Genomic DNA, 18,919 nt, shown 5'->3' on the forward strand with positions numbered 1-18,919 from the left:
ATCAACAGAAATTTTACAGTGAAAATGACCAAGATCGGGTTATTATAAGCTATAATTCCCATATAAATGATTTTGCAGAAAAGAGGTTTTACTTTAAGACTTCTTTATTAAAATAGCTTAATACGAGCAATTTCGTGAGTGTGAATGTGCTCTATAAGTACGGTGACCACATTTATGGCAGCCGAATACGGGACAAAAAATAATATTTCCAAACTTTTCCACAAAAGCTAGAGAATTAGCCAAGATTTATTAGCCCCGAAACAGCATCTTTATTTCGCATATATTATTCGATCTGTTGTGAAAGCAACACATAAATATTCAGTTGTTACGTCACATACATACACATGTATTTGTAAAATATTTTTTCATAACTTTGTATTTTGTGCTCGGAATTTTCACCCCGACAAATTCGTTACAAACATTCCTAAACAAGGAAACATTATGAAAACGTCCGACTTCTTTTTGAAACACGAGCTGTATTGAACGCATAATTTTCGGACTCGAGTTTCGCACAATGCAGTGAATAGCATCCGGAACGAGCTGAATGGCAAAGCGCACCATTGAACTGTTCCACTTAACTTCCATCTTTGAGAACTTCTTTACCTTACAACATTCTTCTGGTAGCCTTCTCTCTGCACAAAATTTTAAATAAAACTGTCTCCACACCACTGCACATTGTACAGGTAATAGTACCGGAAAAGAAATAGCAAGCCGTGGTTATTGGTTTTGGGATCTATGTACGTACACAAAGTTTGAAATTCTAGAGTAAAATATAAAAAAATTACCATTTAATGACTAAAAGCAACGACAGACGGCAACGCTGATCCAAATTAACGGTGCAATTGATATGATCAAAATTGTACCTTGACAGACGGCAGTAATGCGGATTAACGAGCCGCGAGGTCGTAGGTTCGAATCCCACGGTCAGTAAAATATTCATTTAATTTTTTTATTGATTCAATTATAACTTGTATATTTTTTAAAGTTGTTTTTGACTTTTTTAGTAAAATTAAACTCTAAAAATTTAAAGTAACTAATAAAAAAATAAAAAATTTGAAATAAAATAAAACTAACGAAAAGAAAGCAAAGTAAAATTAAATTAAATCAAATAAAACTAAAAAAAATAAAACAAATAATAAACACAAAAAATTTGTTGGCAATCGCTCCAACCGAGGATCGGATCTGGGACCTGCAGAACTAATTAACTAACTAGCATGGACATCCATCTTGTCGTCGGTAATGCAGTGAACATACCATTTCAAATAAGTTCATGTTCAATTTGAATTGGATTCCTATCTGAGGGCCGGTTGTATTTAGAAGCTCCGCTTAAATACAACGACTGCTTTATCGATCACATGTTGTATACATGATGTCGAAAACATCGGTAATGATGTTTAACCGGAAAAGTAGTGATAACAAGACATTGAAAAACCGGCCCTAAATCCGTATGGTAACTGTGTTGCCATGCACTGCCTTGTCATGCTGCCTTTTCTCCCATGAGGACTAGCATGGTAAAAAATGTTGCCTTTTCATTGCCCAGTTTTTATTGATTGTGCTGAGAGGGCAATGAAAAGGTAACGTTTTTCAGTAGAAGCGAAAACAGCATTATATATAAAGGGAAAATATTTTATTTGAAGCAGCCATAATTAGAAATATACATATATGTATTTAGCAAAAACTAAAAAAATTTTTAAACAACATTTTTTTCCGATAACGCCGTATTGAATTCGCCATTTTGAATTTCAAAAATCGACATCAGAATTGAAATTATTGAAATCAAAAACCCTCCTTATATATAAGTTTTTGGTGAAAAATAAAAAATTATAAAATTTGGTCGCCAATTTATTACTAGATTCGAAATCAGCGACCTCGAAAACTCCCCATTTATGTATATCAGTTTGTCGTGAAAACGAAAAAATTATAAAAGTTGGTCGTCATATTGGGTCCGCTATTTTAAATGCCAAAATTCTTACATGATTAGAGTGGTGCAAACAATTTTTTTCCGAGATAGGGTTTGGGGCACCTTCAAAAATTTTTCCTCTTGCCAAACGAGGTGCTAGTACCAAACTTTACGTTTCTAAGTATAAATTTATAGGATGCTCATGATTCTCATATTTTATACTAGAAGTATTTTGTACGTATATTAATCAAACCATTAGTTAAGCAACCTAAAAACATATCTAAAAAAATATCAGAACCTTCAATTGTCACGGCAACCAGTTTCACAGCTATCCAGTAGCGCATTTCAAGGCCATTGAGCACCATATATTGGTTACAGTGGAAAATTTAAAGTTGTTATAGATATTATAAATATGGGGGATGACATTTTTTCCCCCACACAAAAATTGGACCATTCTAGGGATGATGTTTAGATGTACTTTGCACTTGCTTAGGAACAGTTCTGTAATACCTTATAGAGGGAAGGCCTTGACAAAATTATTTCTGGGTTGTTATTATGTAGACATACATATAGAGCAATAAATTTATTGTCTAAAGTTTCATTGCCCTGCAAAAAATGCGACTAATCCGGACGGGTATAAAAAGCGAATACTCAATTTTACAAAATAGAAATAAAAATTTGCGGTAGCTGCGATTCGACCCGGGTTTAATAGTTTTGTTTCTCTCTCCATCCCAACGCCGCACATAAAATTTCATTGAGTAGGTATGTAAATATCATTAAATCGTTAATAGTATCCGTTAGCGATAAGTCGGGGACTAATTGATCTCCAATTATACCCGTAAGGGATGAACCAATTATACCCGCATGAGACTAGTTGCGACTAATTCATGCCCAATTTTACCCGATTGAGAGTAGTCTCGGAAGAAGCTCTTTAGAGATTAGTCTCACAATTTTTTGCAGGGTGGTTTCTTTCCAGATACATATATACATATGTCGTGTGGCCATATATTTAATCCCTTTGACATAAAGAATTGTAATTTATGAATGAGACAAATTGCTTGCAGTAACTATTCGCGCTTACGTATGTATGCTATATACAGTAGGGTGACTCAAGGCATACGAAGAAAATATTTGATGCTTTTTTGTGAAATTCGATTGGCATATACTCCATTTTTTGAGGAAATAACGCAAATATAAAGTTTTATTACTTATTTATCGAATATTGAATTTATAGTTAAAAACTTGTACGGAAAATATTATACCAGAACGTGCATCGGACTTAATAAATGTTTTAACACCGGGGTAGATTTCTGTAAGAAGGCGATCTGAGAGCTGGTGGCTGATATTCACAGCACACTTGAGTTATAGAGGAAATATTTCTTTAACGCTTCCCGTGAACACGACGACTCGCACCCTCCATTCGATGATGATAAAATTGAAGTTCCACTTCTCGAAAATTACGAAATTCGAGTAGAAGAAGCGCTACTCAAAAATATCAAAACAGCCGGAGGCGTTGGTCTGTCAGCTGAGCGATGGCGATGAGCTGTAGAATATGGTAGGACTAAAGCATGCTTGCCGATTGGAACTAAGTGTACTCTGCCCAATTCACCAGAAAGGTGAACTTGCCATATGTGCCAATTACAAAAGGAGCAGTCTTCTAAGCATCAGTTAATAGGTCGAGAGAGGCTGAATCTCATCGTCTGTGAAGTGATTGGGACTCATAAGAACCAAATTTGAAGTTGTAAATTCCTTACACATCTTATTTAATTATCGCCATAAGGCCTGAATCTCTGCCTCAGCAATACTCCCACTGCATCAGAATTGGGAAGGACCTCTACGAGCCGTTTAATATACATAAAACAGTGAGAAGATTATAGAGCTGCAGTACTGAACCGTTCAGGTAGCACTTCCTTTAAAAACGTACAATCGCTAGAGTATAGCCATGACATCGATATTATCAGTCTCAAAAGGAGGGACGCTTATTTTTCTGCCTCGAACTAACAGTATAGGCGGGGTCTGTTGGTGAACTAGGACAAAGTGAATGAGTCAAATTGCGCGATGCACAGAGTGACTTCTATCGATGGCACTATCGATAGTATCGATGGCACTATCGATAGCATCGATGGTTTTTGACTATCGAAAACAGCGATGGTTTTGTAATCACTATCAATAGTTTTCACTCATACATACATTATTCAGTAACATACATATTTCAGAGCGCAGATGCTGCTTGGAGCCAAAAATCGTTGATAAACTTTTGTTCCTTAACAAAAATATCGACATATATTAGCAATTCTGATCTCAATTTCAATAAAAGTTGTTATATTTAATTTTTGGACTTTTTCAATCAAAACTATCGATAGTGTCGACATTTTCGATAGTATCAAAACTATCGATGGTTGTGACTATCGACTATCGATGACCACATTCTAATGTCGGATGTGACAGTGTCCAGAAATCAATTTATAATCTTACTGAAACCCAAAAATATTTTAGTTGATTTTCTATGTTTTTTGAGAAACATCTCATTGTGGAAGTGTGTGATTTTGTGTAAAATTTTAATAATGGATCACATTTATAGTGGTATTTTTTGCATCTACCCAACTAAACTAAACTTGCAGTATTTCTGATATTGTGACAATTGGTTTAGAAAAAAAAAAAAAAATGTAAGCTGCACATAGTTACTAAAGCGGCTGAAAGGGCTATGCATAACAAGGAAGGATGTATTTACTCCCTACATGTGTACATACACTTATACATATAATTGTATAAATTTTGCAGAGATTTGGCGAAACTGTACCTGCTGAGACACATTATAGGGCATAAAAGAAATCCATGTCGTAAGTAACCATTCACATTTCTAAGAATCGGCTTATATATGTGTTAAAATTGGTCACGTGTGGCAAATAACACAAATATTATTTCTTTAATAACTAGATTGGGATACTAGTTGTTATCAATATTTCCGATAAGGAATTATAAATTATTATTATTAGATATTATTGGCAAACGTGTCGATGTTGCATTAATTTCACAATCAGGTAAAAATCGCAAGCGAACTATGTAGCTGTAATAAAAATATCAGAAGATAATAAAGGGTAAGTCTTTATTACCTTTGCTACAGAGATAAGCCAATTTGTCGTTTTCGAGTGGCGGAATAGTAAAATTTTCAACTATCGCATAACGAAAATGTTTTATAAAATTACCCGGTGTACATATTTACTATTAATTATTATGTATTAACAGCGGCACATATAATTTTCTAGTAGGATTTTTCGGAACGTGCTACCAAAAGAATGCCGTTCAATAGGAAGATAAAAAAATTTAAATACAAAAAATATAGATTTTTCCACTTTAGCAGATATTTAAGTAGTGAAGTCTTGAAAGGAAATTATTTCAAAGTTCTTCTAGAATCTACCTGAGCAGATATGCATAGTGAAGTCCAAGTCTTTATAAAAGACACACACTTTATAATACTCAGCGATACTCAGAGGATAATGGGTATTGCGTCGAAAAGTTCTTTTGAACTCGTTTAAAACAGGGTAAGCAAGAGGGTAGAAACAGAGGGGGAAGGAACAGGACGATGACCGTGCTCACCACGAAGCTTCACACGCGAAAGCTCAACGGGAGTGTGGAAGAAATGCGAGCCGACGTGCTCCAGAGCAGCAGGTGTTAAGTTGATTCTACCGCCCCATCCTCCATGGACCTGTTGCACTAAGGGTCATCGATGATATTCAGTCTTACTTCAGTCGTATCTATTACGCAATGATCAGTTAGAACTCCCACCAGTAGTGAGAGATATAACTTGCTGAGTCTCAAGAGCTTCCTTGGCCGCCCCCGGTCTGCACGTGGCTGAATGGATTTAGTCACCTTACATGCCAAGGTCTTCGCTTACCGCACGCTAAGCCGATTTATCGCCCCTCTGTCCAGAAGTAGACCGCATAAGGTCAGAGGAGCACCCAGACTTCCTCTTACCGGGAACAATTCGTCAAGGGTTCCCTGCCTTGCCAGCTCATCGACCATGCAGTTATCCGAAATTTCGCTATGAGCCGAAACCCAAATGAGTTTAATAGCGTAATTACCCGATGCAGTCGATAAGAAAGTCAAACAATCGCTAACCGTTTCAAACGAACCAACAAGGACCTAAGAGCCTTGATAGCTGCTTGGCTGTCGGAATAGATTTTAACCTCTTTAAAATGTGTTACACTAGAGAACAACCAACCTGAAGCCTCCTCTTTTGCAGATACCTAAATATGTTTACAGAACCCACAGGTGGTTAAAGATCCTCTCGGACCCACAAGCGGCGTGCAGTGGCCTCTTCGAATCGGCAGTAACTCGAAGCTTTTTAGAATAAAGGTGTGCCCATAGCTCGAGGCGAACATAAAGCCCACCCCTCTTAGAGCTGAGAAGTTTGCGTAAAAGGGCAGGGACTTCATTCCATCGGCATTAAGTTACTTTGTAATAGTTTTTATGTTTTTTTTTTTGTTTTATTCTACTTCAATTTTGTTATATAAAATGTTCCACCAAAAATTTATCACATCACAATTGGTAAGAGCTAGAAGGCTTTAAGCTCAAGTTCTACAAGTAACGCGCCAATGCAACCGTCAGCGTGGTAAAGACGGTTAACAATGAAGCACTGAGTGTGGCACTGCCACTGCGCGTGAAGTTGTTCACCCACTGCATGATCGGATCACGATTTCTGGTCAACCATTCAAAGTTGGATCTAATGTTCGTATTGACGACAGTCTCCAAATTGGATTGCACCTTATCGCTATCCTTCACCTTATCCACCAAATCCAAATACTGTAGAAATTTTAAAAAAGTTGTATATAAAAATATTGATTTTGGTTCATAAAAGTTGCTATACAACGTCTTACTCACTTTTTGTCTTTGCTCTTCATTAACTACATAGCTGGACATGGCAACCACGGCTGTATTGAGTGGATTATCTCCACCGAAACCGGGATTCAAATTACTATATGCTTCCCAATTGTCGCTGAGGAAATCAATGCTTACCAGCAATCCGGTACTGCTGCTCGAGTACGCTGCACTGAGTAAAGTGATGCGCTCTTGAGTACGCCAATCGGCTGAAGTATCAATTGAGCTGTTTACGAATTTTCGCAATTGGGACTCCGACTGCGAGCAGCCCAATGAAGTGATGTGTGTGCGACGGAATGCCTGATTATTGGACTGCAATACCTGGTTAAAAACGAAATCGAATACTGTATCATCGGACTGACGTAGACCATTGCAATATATTTGCGATTGTAGATTTGGTTCGATTGCGATGCCGTCTTCAATGAGCGCCCTTAATTTGTTGTTCGTCTCCTCTAGACAACTTTCAATGCCTGACAAACAGGCGAGGTTAATGGCGATACTACGTATAGATTTCACCAGATGTTGCTCGCCAGTTGCATCATTCACACCCAACTTATCGAAGAGGTCTGATACTAAAGAGGCTACGAAACTTTGGAAATTTTTATAATCACTATCCCCATTCAGATATCTGTTTAATGTGTTGATCACCGAATAAGTCGTAGACCAAGGAGCAAATTGATCTTCATTAGGCAGATATTGTAGCAAATTGAAGAGTGTACTTTGGTCGAGACGTCCTGTTGAACTGAACTTATAGACATCATGAATAAGCTGACCGCGATTGCGTGGATGAAACCTATAAGGATTGGATTTGAGCGCATCAATAATTAGGTTCCAGTTACGTTCATCATAATTGATGCGATAGAAACCGGTGGACTGTTTATTCAGTAACAGCCAATCATCAGCGGCTAAATTGTTGTCGGTGATGTGAATTTCTTTTGTCTTCAACAAATAATGCGAGGCGGTAGTGTTACGGTGGTCTGGATTTGATTTGTGTGCATAATTAATTGGAATGTACCAAGTCTGGTTCGATGTTGTGGTGCTATTATCGTAGAAAGCTTCTTGTGTAATGGTGAATGAGTTATTTTCATAATGACGTGTAACGGTGAGAAGTGGGTAACTAGATTGTTGCGACCAACTTGAGAACATATTGGCCATTGTCGCTGGAAGCGGAACATTTTGTGCACCGGCTGCAATACTAAGAGCCTCGAAGAGCTGCCATTCATCAGCAGCACTGTATTGACTGTGGGAAAATGCAAAGCAGAAGTAATGAAAAAAGTCTTTGACATAAAAATTCAATTTGGTTTTAAAGAAAACTTTTAAAGCCAACTAAAATTGTGGTTTTACTAACCGGCAGCTCCAAGCTAACCCTATTCACCTAACATTCTTTGTAGTTCATTTCTCTTAAGCCTTTTTATAAGAAGTCATTTGTAGTCTTCCATATACATTAGACCGCACCCACTTACAGGAAAATAATATGCCGTGCACCTTCGAGTCTAAAGTAGTTTTGTAAGGCAACTTGGGGAATTCTTTTGCTGAACCTGGAGAGCCACTTTTTTAAATTTTTCGTTGAAACCTACGTACATTATTTAATATATATATATTTTTAAATAGTACTACTGGAATAATGGAAATAATTTCCTGGCAAAAGTTTAATGACTTTGGGAGAGTTTTAATTTACTGACATTAGGGTAGTACGTTAGGGTGATAAGAACTGAGATCAATGAATTTCGAAACATAAAAAAGTGTTTTCTCGAGAAAAAAGCATGGATATCATAATTTAAGATTACTCTACGTTTGCTAGCTATAAGCCCTTTTCTCGCTAGAGATTTCTTAAAGGAGATAGGCGGACTCGAATCCATTAAAATTTAGTAAAATCAGGGACCGTAACCGTTTTGATTTTTATAATAAAAATCATAATTTAATAATTATTTTGTGGATTTAATTATTATCGATCAGAAATAACCGTTTTTTGGACTTTTATTATTTTCGATCATTCTTTACCGTTATAATAGACATCGGGGTTTTATGAAGGATTTAAATCTTATGTGATCAAAAAAATGAAATCTGAAAACAGTTATAAAAAAAAGTTATAATATGATAGAAAGAAAGTCCAAGAATATCGATTATTTTTATCCGAAAAATTAAAATCATAGAATAACGGTTATTTTTAATCGAAAAAAATATCGGAAAATAACGATTAAAATGATCGCCAAGCTATTAATAAAAAATAAGGATTTTGCAATGATTTGAAAATAAAAATCCTTCATATTAATGATTATTTTCGTTCCCTGAATAAAATTCACTGATAGTATCTGATCCTAACCAATTTCTGCAGTGATAATACAAACCCAAAAGGAGCTAAATTATGTTAAAACCCAAAAACAATTTAACAAATCTTTGCATAGATTTCCCTGTGTATAAACTTACTTTTCAGTCAAATAAAGATTTAATCCTTGGCGGAATACTTCGTCGCCCAACGCACACTGCCACATATACAGCACCGAGCCGGCTTTCGAGTACGAAATAGAATCATAACGGCTGGAGATCTCAGATGGCGTTTGCACATAATGACTCATTGGATTCATTAGACCTGTACCATCGGCGGTAAGTGCACGTTGATAGTCATCGGTGAGGAACAACTGATAGATATCCCATTCAGGATAGGCCTAGTCGGTGTAAAGAAAACAAAATTGAAAATAAAAGCAGCCTTAAGCTAGTAAAATATCCCTTTCAAGCGCTTACCGCATCGGTTGCCTGCCAGGAGAACAAGGTGGCGAAGCCTTCCTTAAGCCAAAGGTACGTCCACCATTTAATGGCTACCAAATTACCGAACCACTGATGACAGTATTCGTGTGCGATGATTGTGGCAATATTTGTTTGTGTACTAGTTGTGGATGTGTTCTTATTATATATTATATATTCTTCGCGATATGTAACTAAACCCCAGTTTTCCATGGCACCAGCTGCAAAATCTGGCACGCCTACTTGATACATTTTTGGTAGTGCGAAATCCACATCATAGTATTCGATAAGTCGCTGCAGCAGCAACAAACCGGAAACCAAACCGAATTCCTGACCGCTTACAGTGCCTGGTCGTGTGTAGACACGTTGTGGGCGTGAATACAGTACACCTTCAGAATATTCAAAATCAGACACAATAAACGCTACCAAGTAAGTGGGCATATTAACCGTCTTCTGGAAGACAGAGTAGCCGGGTCTAAATGAGAAAAAAGGAACATGTCATTGCTTTACATATATTTATTTTTTTCAAAAGATAATAATGCACTCTACCTGCTCGCCTCCTCATCCAAAGGCATATTCGATATGGCATTATATGAGGGATCATGATTAATAACGATGGAGAATGTTGCACGCTTGGCTGGCTCGTCGTAGCAAGGGAAGGCATGGCGCGCATCGGTCGACTCGAATTGCGTCGTTGCTATATACCTGAAGGTACGGAATATACGAAATTCTGCATATAAAAAAATGCCTGCGATATAAAACCAGTGCGCACTCACCGTTCCGTGCCGTTGTCATCATCGTAGGTGGATAAGTAAAATCCACCGTTATCAGTACGCAATTCACCTTGATAGGCGATGGTCAGAAGCCAGCTGCTGCCTTTATTGAACGTTAACGATTGGTTCGTTGGCGTCAAACTGAGAAATTCTCGTTCCTCTTCATATGAGATATTTAACGCTTGAACTTGTCCTCCCGTTACCGAAGCGTTTGAAATAGTTGCCGTGAAATTACTTAGCTGACGCGCATGCAAAACTATTATTCTTGTATCTTCGTTAACGTTTATTTGAATTTTAACTGTACCATTGAATGCCGTTGTGCCATTGTGCACATTCGTAGTCACTTCGACGTCGTAGTGCACAGGTTCGGTTGTGTTCGGCAGCCGATAGTCCAGGACTGCACGCGCTGCACCGGAGGCAACAATTTTCCCATCTACGATGCGTGCGGAAGGATTCTCTCCAAAGAGCGGTGGAATGCCGTGTGTTGCCGCTTCACAGGATACAATGAAGGCCAATGAAGTGGCCAAAAGGACTGCAACACTCAGGTTCATTTTGTTGCGATACATTACGCGATCAGCTAAGCGGCCGCAACACAATTAACAAAATGTTCAGCTCCGAACGGAGGAATAGCCTTTTAAGATTGCTAAGTTAGAGCTGGAAATTGTTATCTTCGAGTCATAAGTTAATTTGTAAGTGTAGGTTTTTATGACCGTAGGGTTTGATTAGAAATGCTTCAGATGTCGATTGTTTCAAAGACGCTGCTACATACTTATTTGATTATATACGCGCATATCATAAATATGTACATACATATATAAACCCATCGTAAATTTGAAGTACATACATATAAATGGAATATGTTCGAGTGATCGACTGGACTCTTGAAAACACAATGTTTCACCATGTTAATAAACGTTTTGTGAAGATTATCTACACACATACATATATAGAGGAAGTCGCTGTGGCTTTATACATATAGATATATATATATATATATATTGAAACGATCTTAAAGTATATCTAAGAGTGGCGTGTAAGTTGATTGGTAAATATCTTATTTATTATTTTTCATTTATCTACTTATGTATATGTGACATACTTTTTAAATAAATATGACCCTCGAACTAGTTTTACTAAATGAGTTTTTATTTAAGTATATTCATACACATGTGTAAAATACATTATGATACTTGAGTGGATATTTAATTGGTCTACTTACACATACTTATGGGCAGTCGCTTGGCCTGTGTATGCATTATGATGCGCATATGTCCGACGAGAGCACCAGTGGTGATTCTAGACCACGAGCCATAGATCGGACAGCCCAGCGTACTCTCTTAGACTTTTCCAGATATGGCTTTGGCAGAGGAAAGGTATTATTAAACACGAGTATGGAAATGTTAAGAACCCAGGTCCCAGGATACCACTTCCCCAGAGAAGTAAGGAACAAGGTAGTTGCTTTCGAAAGGAAATTTGAAATATAGTTCTGCAGCAAAGCATACTGGAGTAATTTAATTATGTACATGTAGGCGTTATTCCCCACGAGTTGGCTTCCCTGACCAACATACATATAATGATGGTAGGTTAAAGTGCCATTAGCCTGGTCTAATGGGGTCTAACAGAACACCTTGATAGCAATTCCTAGTGAAATTTATAAACAAAGGCTACGCAGGTGATAATTAGGTCTCAATTGAGAAGTGTTAATGGTGAAACAATAAATTTTCATTGTAAGGATCTAAAGGACATGAGATTAAACGGTTTGGAAAGGGGTCTCGCCCATAGTTGAAGATTTGCGTTAATGTTTTTGACGAGCTATGGCTTTGCTCTTTGTATACAGAAACCTGTTCTTTTCCGATATCATACCTTAGAAGGACTTCGCTCAGCACCCTGTTTGGGAACAACAGAGTTGGAATATCAATTAATAATTATAACTACTTTGAGCCACAGAGTAACATTTTGCGATTTCTAAAGTTTATTGGAACTCAAACAGTAGGTAGTAAATTGTTCTAATTAGCATCACCAAATCAAATTAGATCCGCAGAACAAAGCGAAATGCTGGCTTACATGCCTACAAAGATGCCATGTCCATATGGACTTAATAAAGTGGCAAATGTTCAAGATGTGTTCCTTCCGAAATGATATGAGCTTGGTAGACTAAGCACAAGCAAAGAGTTTTGTTTCTGATTTTGAAAGTACACCCCTTTTACAGCCTTACGCTATTTTAAACATCTTTTTTGCAATCTAGTTGATTTCTACGCATGTAGTAGGGTATAAAAATGAAAATGTGGGAAAAACAACACCAATTTAAGTGGGGTGAGCTAACTTAATAATAATAATCCCAACGGTTTTTACCCTCCATTCCTGCCCATCCGCGCGAGGGGCGCAGTCCGCATGACGTACGGATCCAATATTTTCAATTTTTTGGGCTTAGTCACGATAGGCAGGAGTTTGTTAAGTGTCGAGATCTAAAACTGTTCAGCTAAAGAACTAAATTCATCAGCTGGTTTTATGTCATTATTACTACGTTTATACGTAAGTCACCTGCAAATAAAAATAATTTGCAAATACCTAGCTCACTGTTTATTTGACGGTGAAAAATTCTTTTTTTAATATTGCCTGCTTATAAAAAGGCAATAACATGACCATCGAAAAAGAAAACAAACTGAAGAATGGCGGCGTCTTGTGCTTATTTGCAAATAGTACCACTAATCGAAACTTATTTGCGTAATTTAGTTATTTGCAAATAAAAAAAATTAACTCAGGGTTTATACGACAAAGTTTACGATTTTGCAAATTGTTATTTGCAAACAATATATGCGCATAAACGTAGTATGTGTTAATGATTCTTTTATTGAGAGAGGATAGTATCGCTTTCTTAATGCTGAAAAGCAAATCATATATGTATATCAAATATGCTGGAAGGAGAGTCAAAATCCTGGCATAAACAAAGCAGTGGCTCGTGTAATTCAAAATTAGTTTTACCGGTTTTCAAAAATAGGGGATACAACTGCCTTGATACACGGGAGGGAACATTAAGGCTAACTTCACCCATAAGAAGCGGACTTGAAAGTGAGCCTGTCAGTAATTCAACCATAAAAGTTGTAGCAAGCATTTCCCTGCGACTGACAAGTGTAGGAAGATTAATAAATTTTAATCGACTCGTATAAGGCCGTATAAGGGTTATATTGAGAAACCCAACGGAAATTTCTTAAAGCAAAAATTAGAAATGGTTTTTGAATTTATTCTATCTTGTCTGAGTAAATTTGATACCTTGGATTCCAAAACACCGAACCGTATTCCAGAATCGGTCTAACTAATCTTGTAAATAGGGTTTTAGCTCAGCTAAGTTCAACGAATAGAAAAGTGGCTTCGTAGGTCGGAGCTCACAGTTCAAATACTTCCTATTTTATTGGTAATTAACGGCTAACTAGTTTTAATGAAATCACCGACCCTGGAGTTGTTTTTTACTCCGAACCTTTGTTTCACAGCCAATTAAATTACATCAGAGCCCGCGAAGTCATATCCTCTACTAGCCTTCAGTCGAAGGCTAGGTTGTGACTTTACTTACTAATGGGCTACTCTTATATGGGGACCACATTAAAAGACTTGAACGCGTTCGAAAGGCGTTTGTTTGTTCTGCTGTTAGATCTATAAATTTCGATTATCAATTTTCGTCTTGTAACGCTACTATTTACTAATTAATTTAGATTCTCTATATATTTTCAGAGGAGAAATTGCTATAATTCTACCAATGTAAGTCCTTATTGATTGTTTTTTGAGGCCAGTGTTAAAATTTCCTATTGGGTCATTGGTAGAGCTTTCCGGCCGGTATATTAAAAAGGCAAACTGTGTTTCCTCTTTCTCCTACGCGTTTCGGCGTACTTCACGCCTTCATCAGGGAGTCTGATTTATTGCAAAAAAAAAAACAAAACATAATACCCACAACAATTAGACATAGTTACATATGACTGGAAATTATACATACATATACATATACATATCTTTTTTATCACAATAGCACTTACATATTAAATTAGTGTAACTATTTACATTACAATAAACGCAAAACATTTAACTAAACACTTTTTCTTTTGTTATTCCATAATAATTACATAGGCTTACAAAAAAAATTTTCCACATATTAAACCAAACAACTATATCTCTATGTTCTACGACGCGCTGAATGCGAATCCGAGGTTCGAACGTCAGGTTCGTGGTCATTTAAAGGTTAGGTAGGAAAAAACTCATTGAATAATCCTGAAAATTCAAAACAATTATTTTTAATTTGACTTCTAAATAACGTTGGCCTGATCCCCATAAGTATTCGGATTCAGCGACAACAAAAACCTATGTATATAAATTCTTATCTTTGTTCAATATTCCATATTTGACGCCCAACTGACCCGAACCAGACATTACGGAGGTTGAGCGACCTCGGATAACGAGGTTTGCAGAAACGGTACTTTCGTTGAATTTTAATCCTTAGAATTAAAGTATTCGCAATCAAGCATGTTATAATTGCAATTAAAGTAATCGTTATCGTATATAATTTAAGGATTACAATTAAGCATCGTAAGTGAAATGTAATCGTTATCATAAAGTCCCCAGCTCTGCTTGCAAAATCCTACATAAGTGAGTTAACTAGAAACCTATAAGTCTATAATTCGCCTATTCATTCGCAAATAAGAGCTCGTGTTGCTATACGGTATGCACCTAGAAGAGATTTATTGCGTATCGCTTATCGGAGTTCGAGGCTTCATCGCGAAATCGATAACAAATAAATCTAAAACATTGATTCCAAGTAGATAAATATATAGCGCAAATCACAATTATACGTCGCCCAAATATTCAGAAGTTTTGTCTATAAATTTTGTTATTATTTAATCTTCTTTTAATTTTTTATGAAAACATAGTTTGTTCTTTCACAAAAACAGTATAAATGCAAGTGGCTCATTCCACGGTAATCGATACCGAATGAAACGAAAATAAACTAAAGAATATGACTGCATTATTTCCAGTAAGTAATAGTAAATAAATCTAACTTTCAAGACTGAAAGCCAAAATTCTGAAATTTATCTAAAAATCAGATATTTTTTTTACTTTACAAACCCATATGAGAGGTTAATGTTTTTCAAAATTTACAAGACTGATTTTCGTAGTCTATTACCTTTTTTGCATTGTTTAAACCGTCAGTGGAGAGACAAATTCGTTAGCATTGTAACGGCGTAATTTTCAAATTTTTCGGGCAAGTACTAAATATTTTATTATATATTGAAGAAAAGCATATTTTAATGTCACGCCCGTCACAAGATACACAAAATAGTTATTTTTTGAAGGAAAACACATCTTGGACAGTGTAAAAAAAGCTGACGAAAGTAACGCTATGACACAGGGAAATATGTGCGAATTGCTTTTAAGTATTTATATGCTTTTATTTTCGAAAAAAGAACCGATTATGTTGGTCACGCCCGTCACATGTCACACCCGTCACAATTTAAAGTTTGACAAACTTCAATAAATTCGGCTAGGGACTGCTACCGTTACTTATCAGCTAATCTGAAATGTGTCATATATCTGTTTGTGATCAGCGATGATAAAGCTAATCATAAAGATATGTTGCTCGAGCGATGGGAAAACTTAAGCTATGCTGTCACGGATAAAAATATATCATTACTTCGCTTGTCAGGGCAAAAAAAGTATCTGAAACGATTTTTTCAGGTAACGGCCTCGGTTTGACAGGTAATAGCCTCATACTATTTAAAAATAAGGTACTTTACAATTACTAAGACATACAATGGCGAAGAAGAGTCCGATCAAGGACTATCCCGCCTTTAGGTGGCAGAATCTTGTATGCGTTCGTAAAATCCGATTTTTTGAGAAATAACGTTAGCTTAGTTGTCTAATAATGTGTATTTATGCATTCATGCTCAACTTGTCACACCCGTCACAAAGTCAAGTCACACCCGTCACAGTTTAATTTGTAACATATAATCTATAATTTCCAATAGGGGCAAGCAACTTTGGCGTAAATGTTGAGAATGTTTATTTAACTATACAACGAACTATTTAAAACCATAAGCAGAAGACATAATTAGCAGAAAAACTGTGGTGCAAGTAAGGAGTAGTTAATTTGGTTTGCGTACTCTTCACACCCGTCACAGTGACTAAAATTCAGATAACTCGTTCGGATTAAATTGGTTTTGGAATTTTTATTCCAGGCATTGTGTATATCTCGGAAACCTATTACAAAATACTCGTTTTAAAGAATTTTGTATTACAGTTTAAGAATTAACCCTTAAAATGTGAGTTGAAATATCACACCCGTCACCGTGGAATTAGCCAAGTTTTAAACTATGCTTAAAGTAGCTAAGACTTCCGTTTATTTTTTACAAATCATTTTTTTTTGAAGGTAACTAAAAACATCATACTAAAAATCTTTCAAAGAAATCTAACCATAAAACTCGAAATTTTTACGAAATTTGGTTTCTTTTATTTGAATATTGCAAAAAGTATTTGTTAGAGTATAACATGTCAATATGTGGGTGGCATATAATTGTGATAAGCACTATAAATATTAGGGTTATGACTTTCTTTGAATTTTGCAAATGTTTATGTCATATGATACCCCTTGGTAGATAGCTTCGGGAAACATACTAATTTTTTGAAGACTTAAAAACATGTCGCGCACAAGGACATTTAGAAAAGGTAGATCAAAAAACTTTTACTGAAAATGTATACCTTTACCTTATCGACTATTTGGCTATATCCTTACCAGGCAAGACTAGATGCTTTTTGAATGCATGTCAGATAAAAGCAAAAGTTCAAAGCTATTGTTAAGACATACGTATGCCGTGAAAGCACGATAAAAATTATGTGTTTTTCGCTGAATTAAATTTAAGAAAAGTAGTAATTTTATCAGAAAATCACCTGATTTTTGGCGTATTTGCTAAGATACGCGTTAACCAGAATGTACCAAATTTTTTCTGGACTGACCCCTCAAAGCATCCTATGGCAAAATTTTTATGTTAAAAATTATGGAAATTTCGCAATAATTTGCAAACTATAGCTCAAAGAAAAAAACTTAATAAATGGAGTACACTACTGGCCATATTTTAGGTTCTGACAAATAAATCGTAATGATTGTGGAGACTATTGGTTGTATTAGAATTGGATTTTCATAAAATGCATCTTTATTGACCTGCGTTCGTACCTTAAACCTGTATGGTAAACTTTGTGACGCTATTTTCGTTACTTCTATTCCTTATGTGGGATTCTCAAGTGAAATAAAAACATCGAGCGATGTCGATTTTATTTGAGTTTATAAAAATAGAAATTCTGTAATGCGCGACACTTTTTTTTATATCCGAACAAAGTAATGTAATTTTTTGGCTTTTGAATCTAAATAATAAAAGTCATAACCCTAATACATATACATATGTATGTATTGATTACGTGAAAATAATAGTTAATACCCACATACAAGTGTACATAAAAAAGTTCATAAATATCTCAGGGACCTATTGACATACATCTGTAAATTACCTTCAATTTCCTTTCGTCATAATCACGTACGTGATTAAAAAGTGAGATTGCCATTGATTGGGGAAACCCTATAAACTTTGTATAGGACCCGAAAAAAGGTAGTTGATGTTAAGAAAAGTTGTGTGATGAATGTGACTTATGACAATATAACAAATTTCTTATGTACATGCATACATAAGTACATATTGAAAATAATAATAATTAAAATGCCGCATTGCTGTATACTTGGGTTTGTTGACTATGGACTCAAGATATGATGAAAAATGTATGCATTCCACTTGCACTTTTCATTCGCAGTTACGCACGTACTTGATAAAACTTAAATTGCAATGTTTATACCCTGCAGGCAAGAGTACCGGTACTTGCTATATGACTTACCGATAACAAAAACAAAACAATGGTCTTAGTTACGGTTCTTATGTACAAAACGAACGGCAACTTTAACATGAGATTGTCATAATAATTTTTTTAATCTCGCCATGGCGTCACACAGTGTAACCTGAATATATGGAAGGGGGGGGGGGGCATCCTACATAAATGGCTTTCAGAAGAATGCCGTGACTTGTCTCCGTCGCATTAAAACCCTGGAAGGCCTCGAAGTACGTTCAGATCATGTTGCCGTTAAGTTGGTTATTGTAGGCAACGGTTGAGTCGCCCCTCCCATCGTCTGGCACTGAGTTTTCGCCAGATAAGGCTAAGGCGTCAATCAATCCTACCCGTTCTTATAGACAACACTTGACCTTATAGTGACTACAAAGCTCGATTGAGGATAGTGAAATCGAGTTGGGTCTCCCAAATCGGGGAAAGGCAGTGCCTAATTCTCCTTCTAGCCCTTTGGAGGGAATTTCAGGAACGGCTCTGGGGTAACCTCTGTAGCCCTGGGTGCCTATTAAATGCTGGAACGGCCGCGAAGCCAGTCTTCAATGGGATAGGGGGGGTCTAACGGCATGGATCTTGTGGGGAAAGGCGACAAGCGGCCGCAAATAATAGCGCAGGGGGAGTCGCTGCGAGGGAACTACGGGCGGCTCTAACATCTAATCTCTAATATCTAACAGGCCACTGCCTTATAGGTAAAAACATAGAA

At 36.4% G+C, this 18,919-nt stretch overlaps 1 protein-coding gene across 1 annotated transcript; it reads right to left on the reverse strand.

Moving 5' to 3' along the window:
- Positions 1-6,397: 6,397 nt before the first annotated feature.
- Positions 6,398-10,859, reverse strand: LOC118751355 (aminopeptidase N-like). The gene is made up of 6 exons (XM_036486160.1): positions 10,297-10,859; positions 10,070-10,225; positions 9,521-9,995; positions 9,206-9,444; positions 6,782-8,018; positions 6,398-6,703 (listed from the first exon to the last, which is right to left on the reverse strand). Exons 1-6 carry the CDS (start codon positions 10,857-10,859, stop codon positions 6,479-6,481), a joined length of 2,895 nt encoding a protein of 964 aa, XP_036342053.1. The 3' UTR covers positions 6,398-6,478.
- Between the last annotated feature and the right edge of the window lie 8,060 nt (positions 10,860-18,919).

This window comes from Rhagoletis pomonella, unplaced genomic scaffold (genome assembly GCF_013731165.1).
Source record: "Rhagoletis pomonella isolate Grant_MI unplaced genomic scaffold, Rhpom_1.0 Rhpom_scaffold_00658, whole genome shotgun sequence".
Classification (NCBI taxonomy): Eukaryota; Metazoa; Arthropoda; class Insecta; order Diptera; family Tephritidae; genus Rhagoletis; species Rhagoletis pomonella.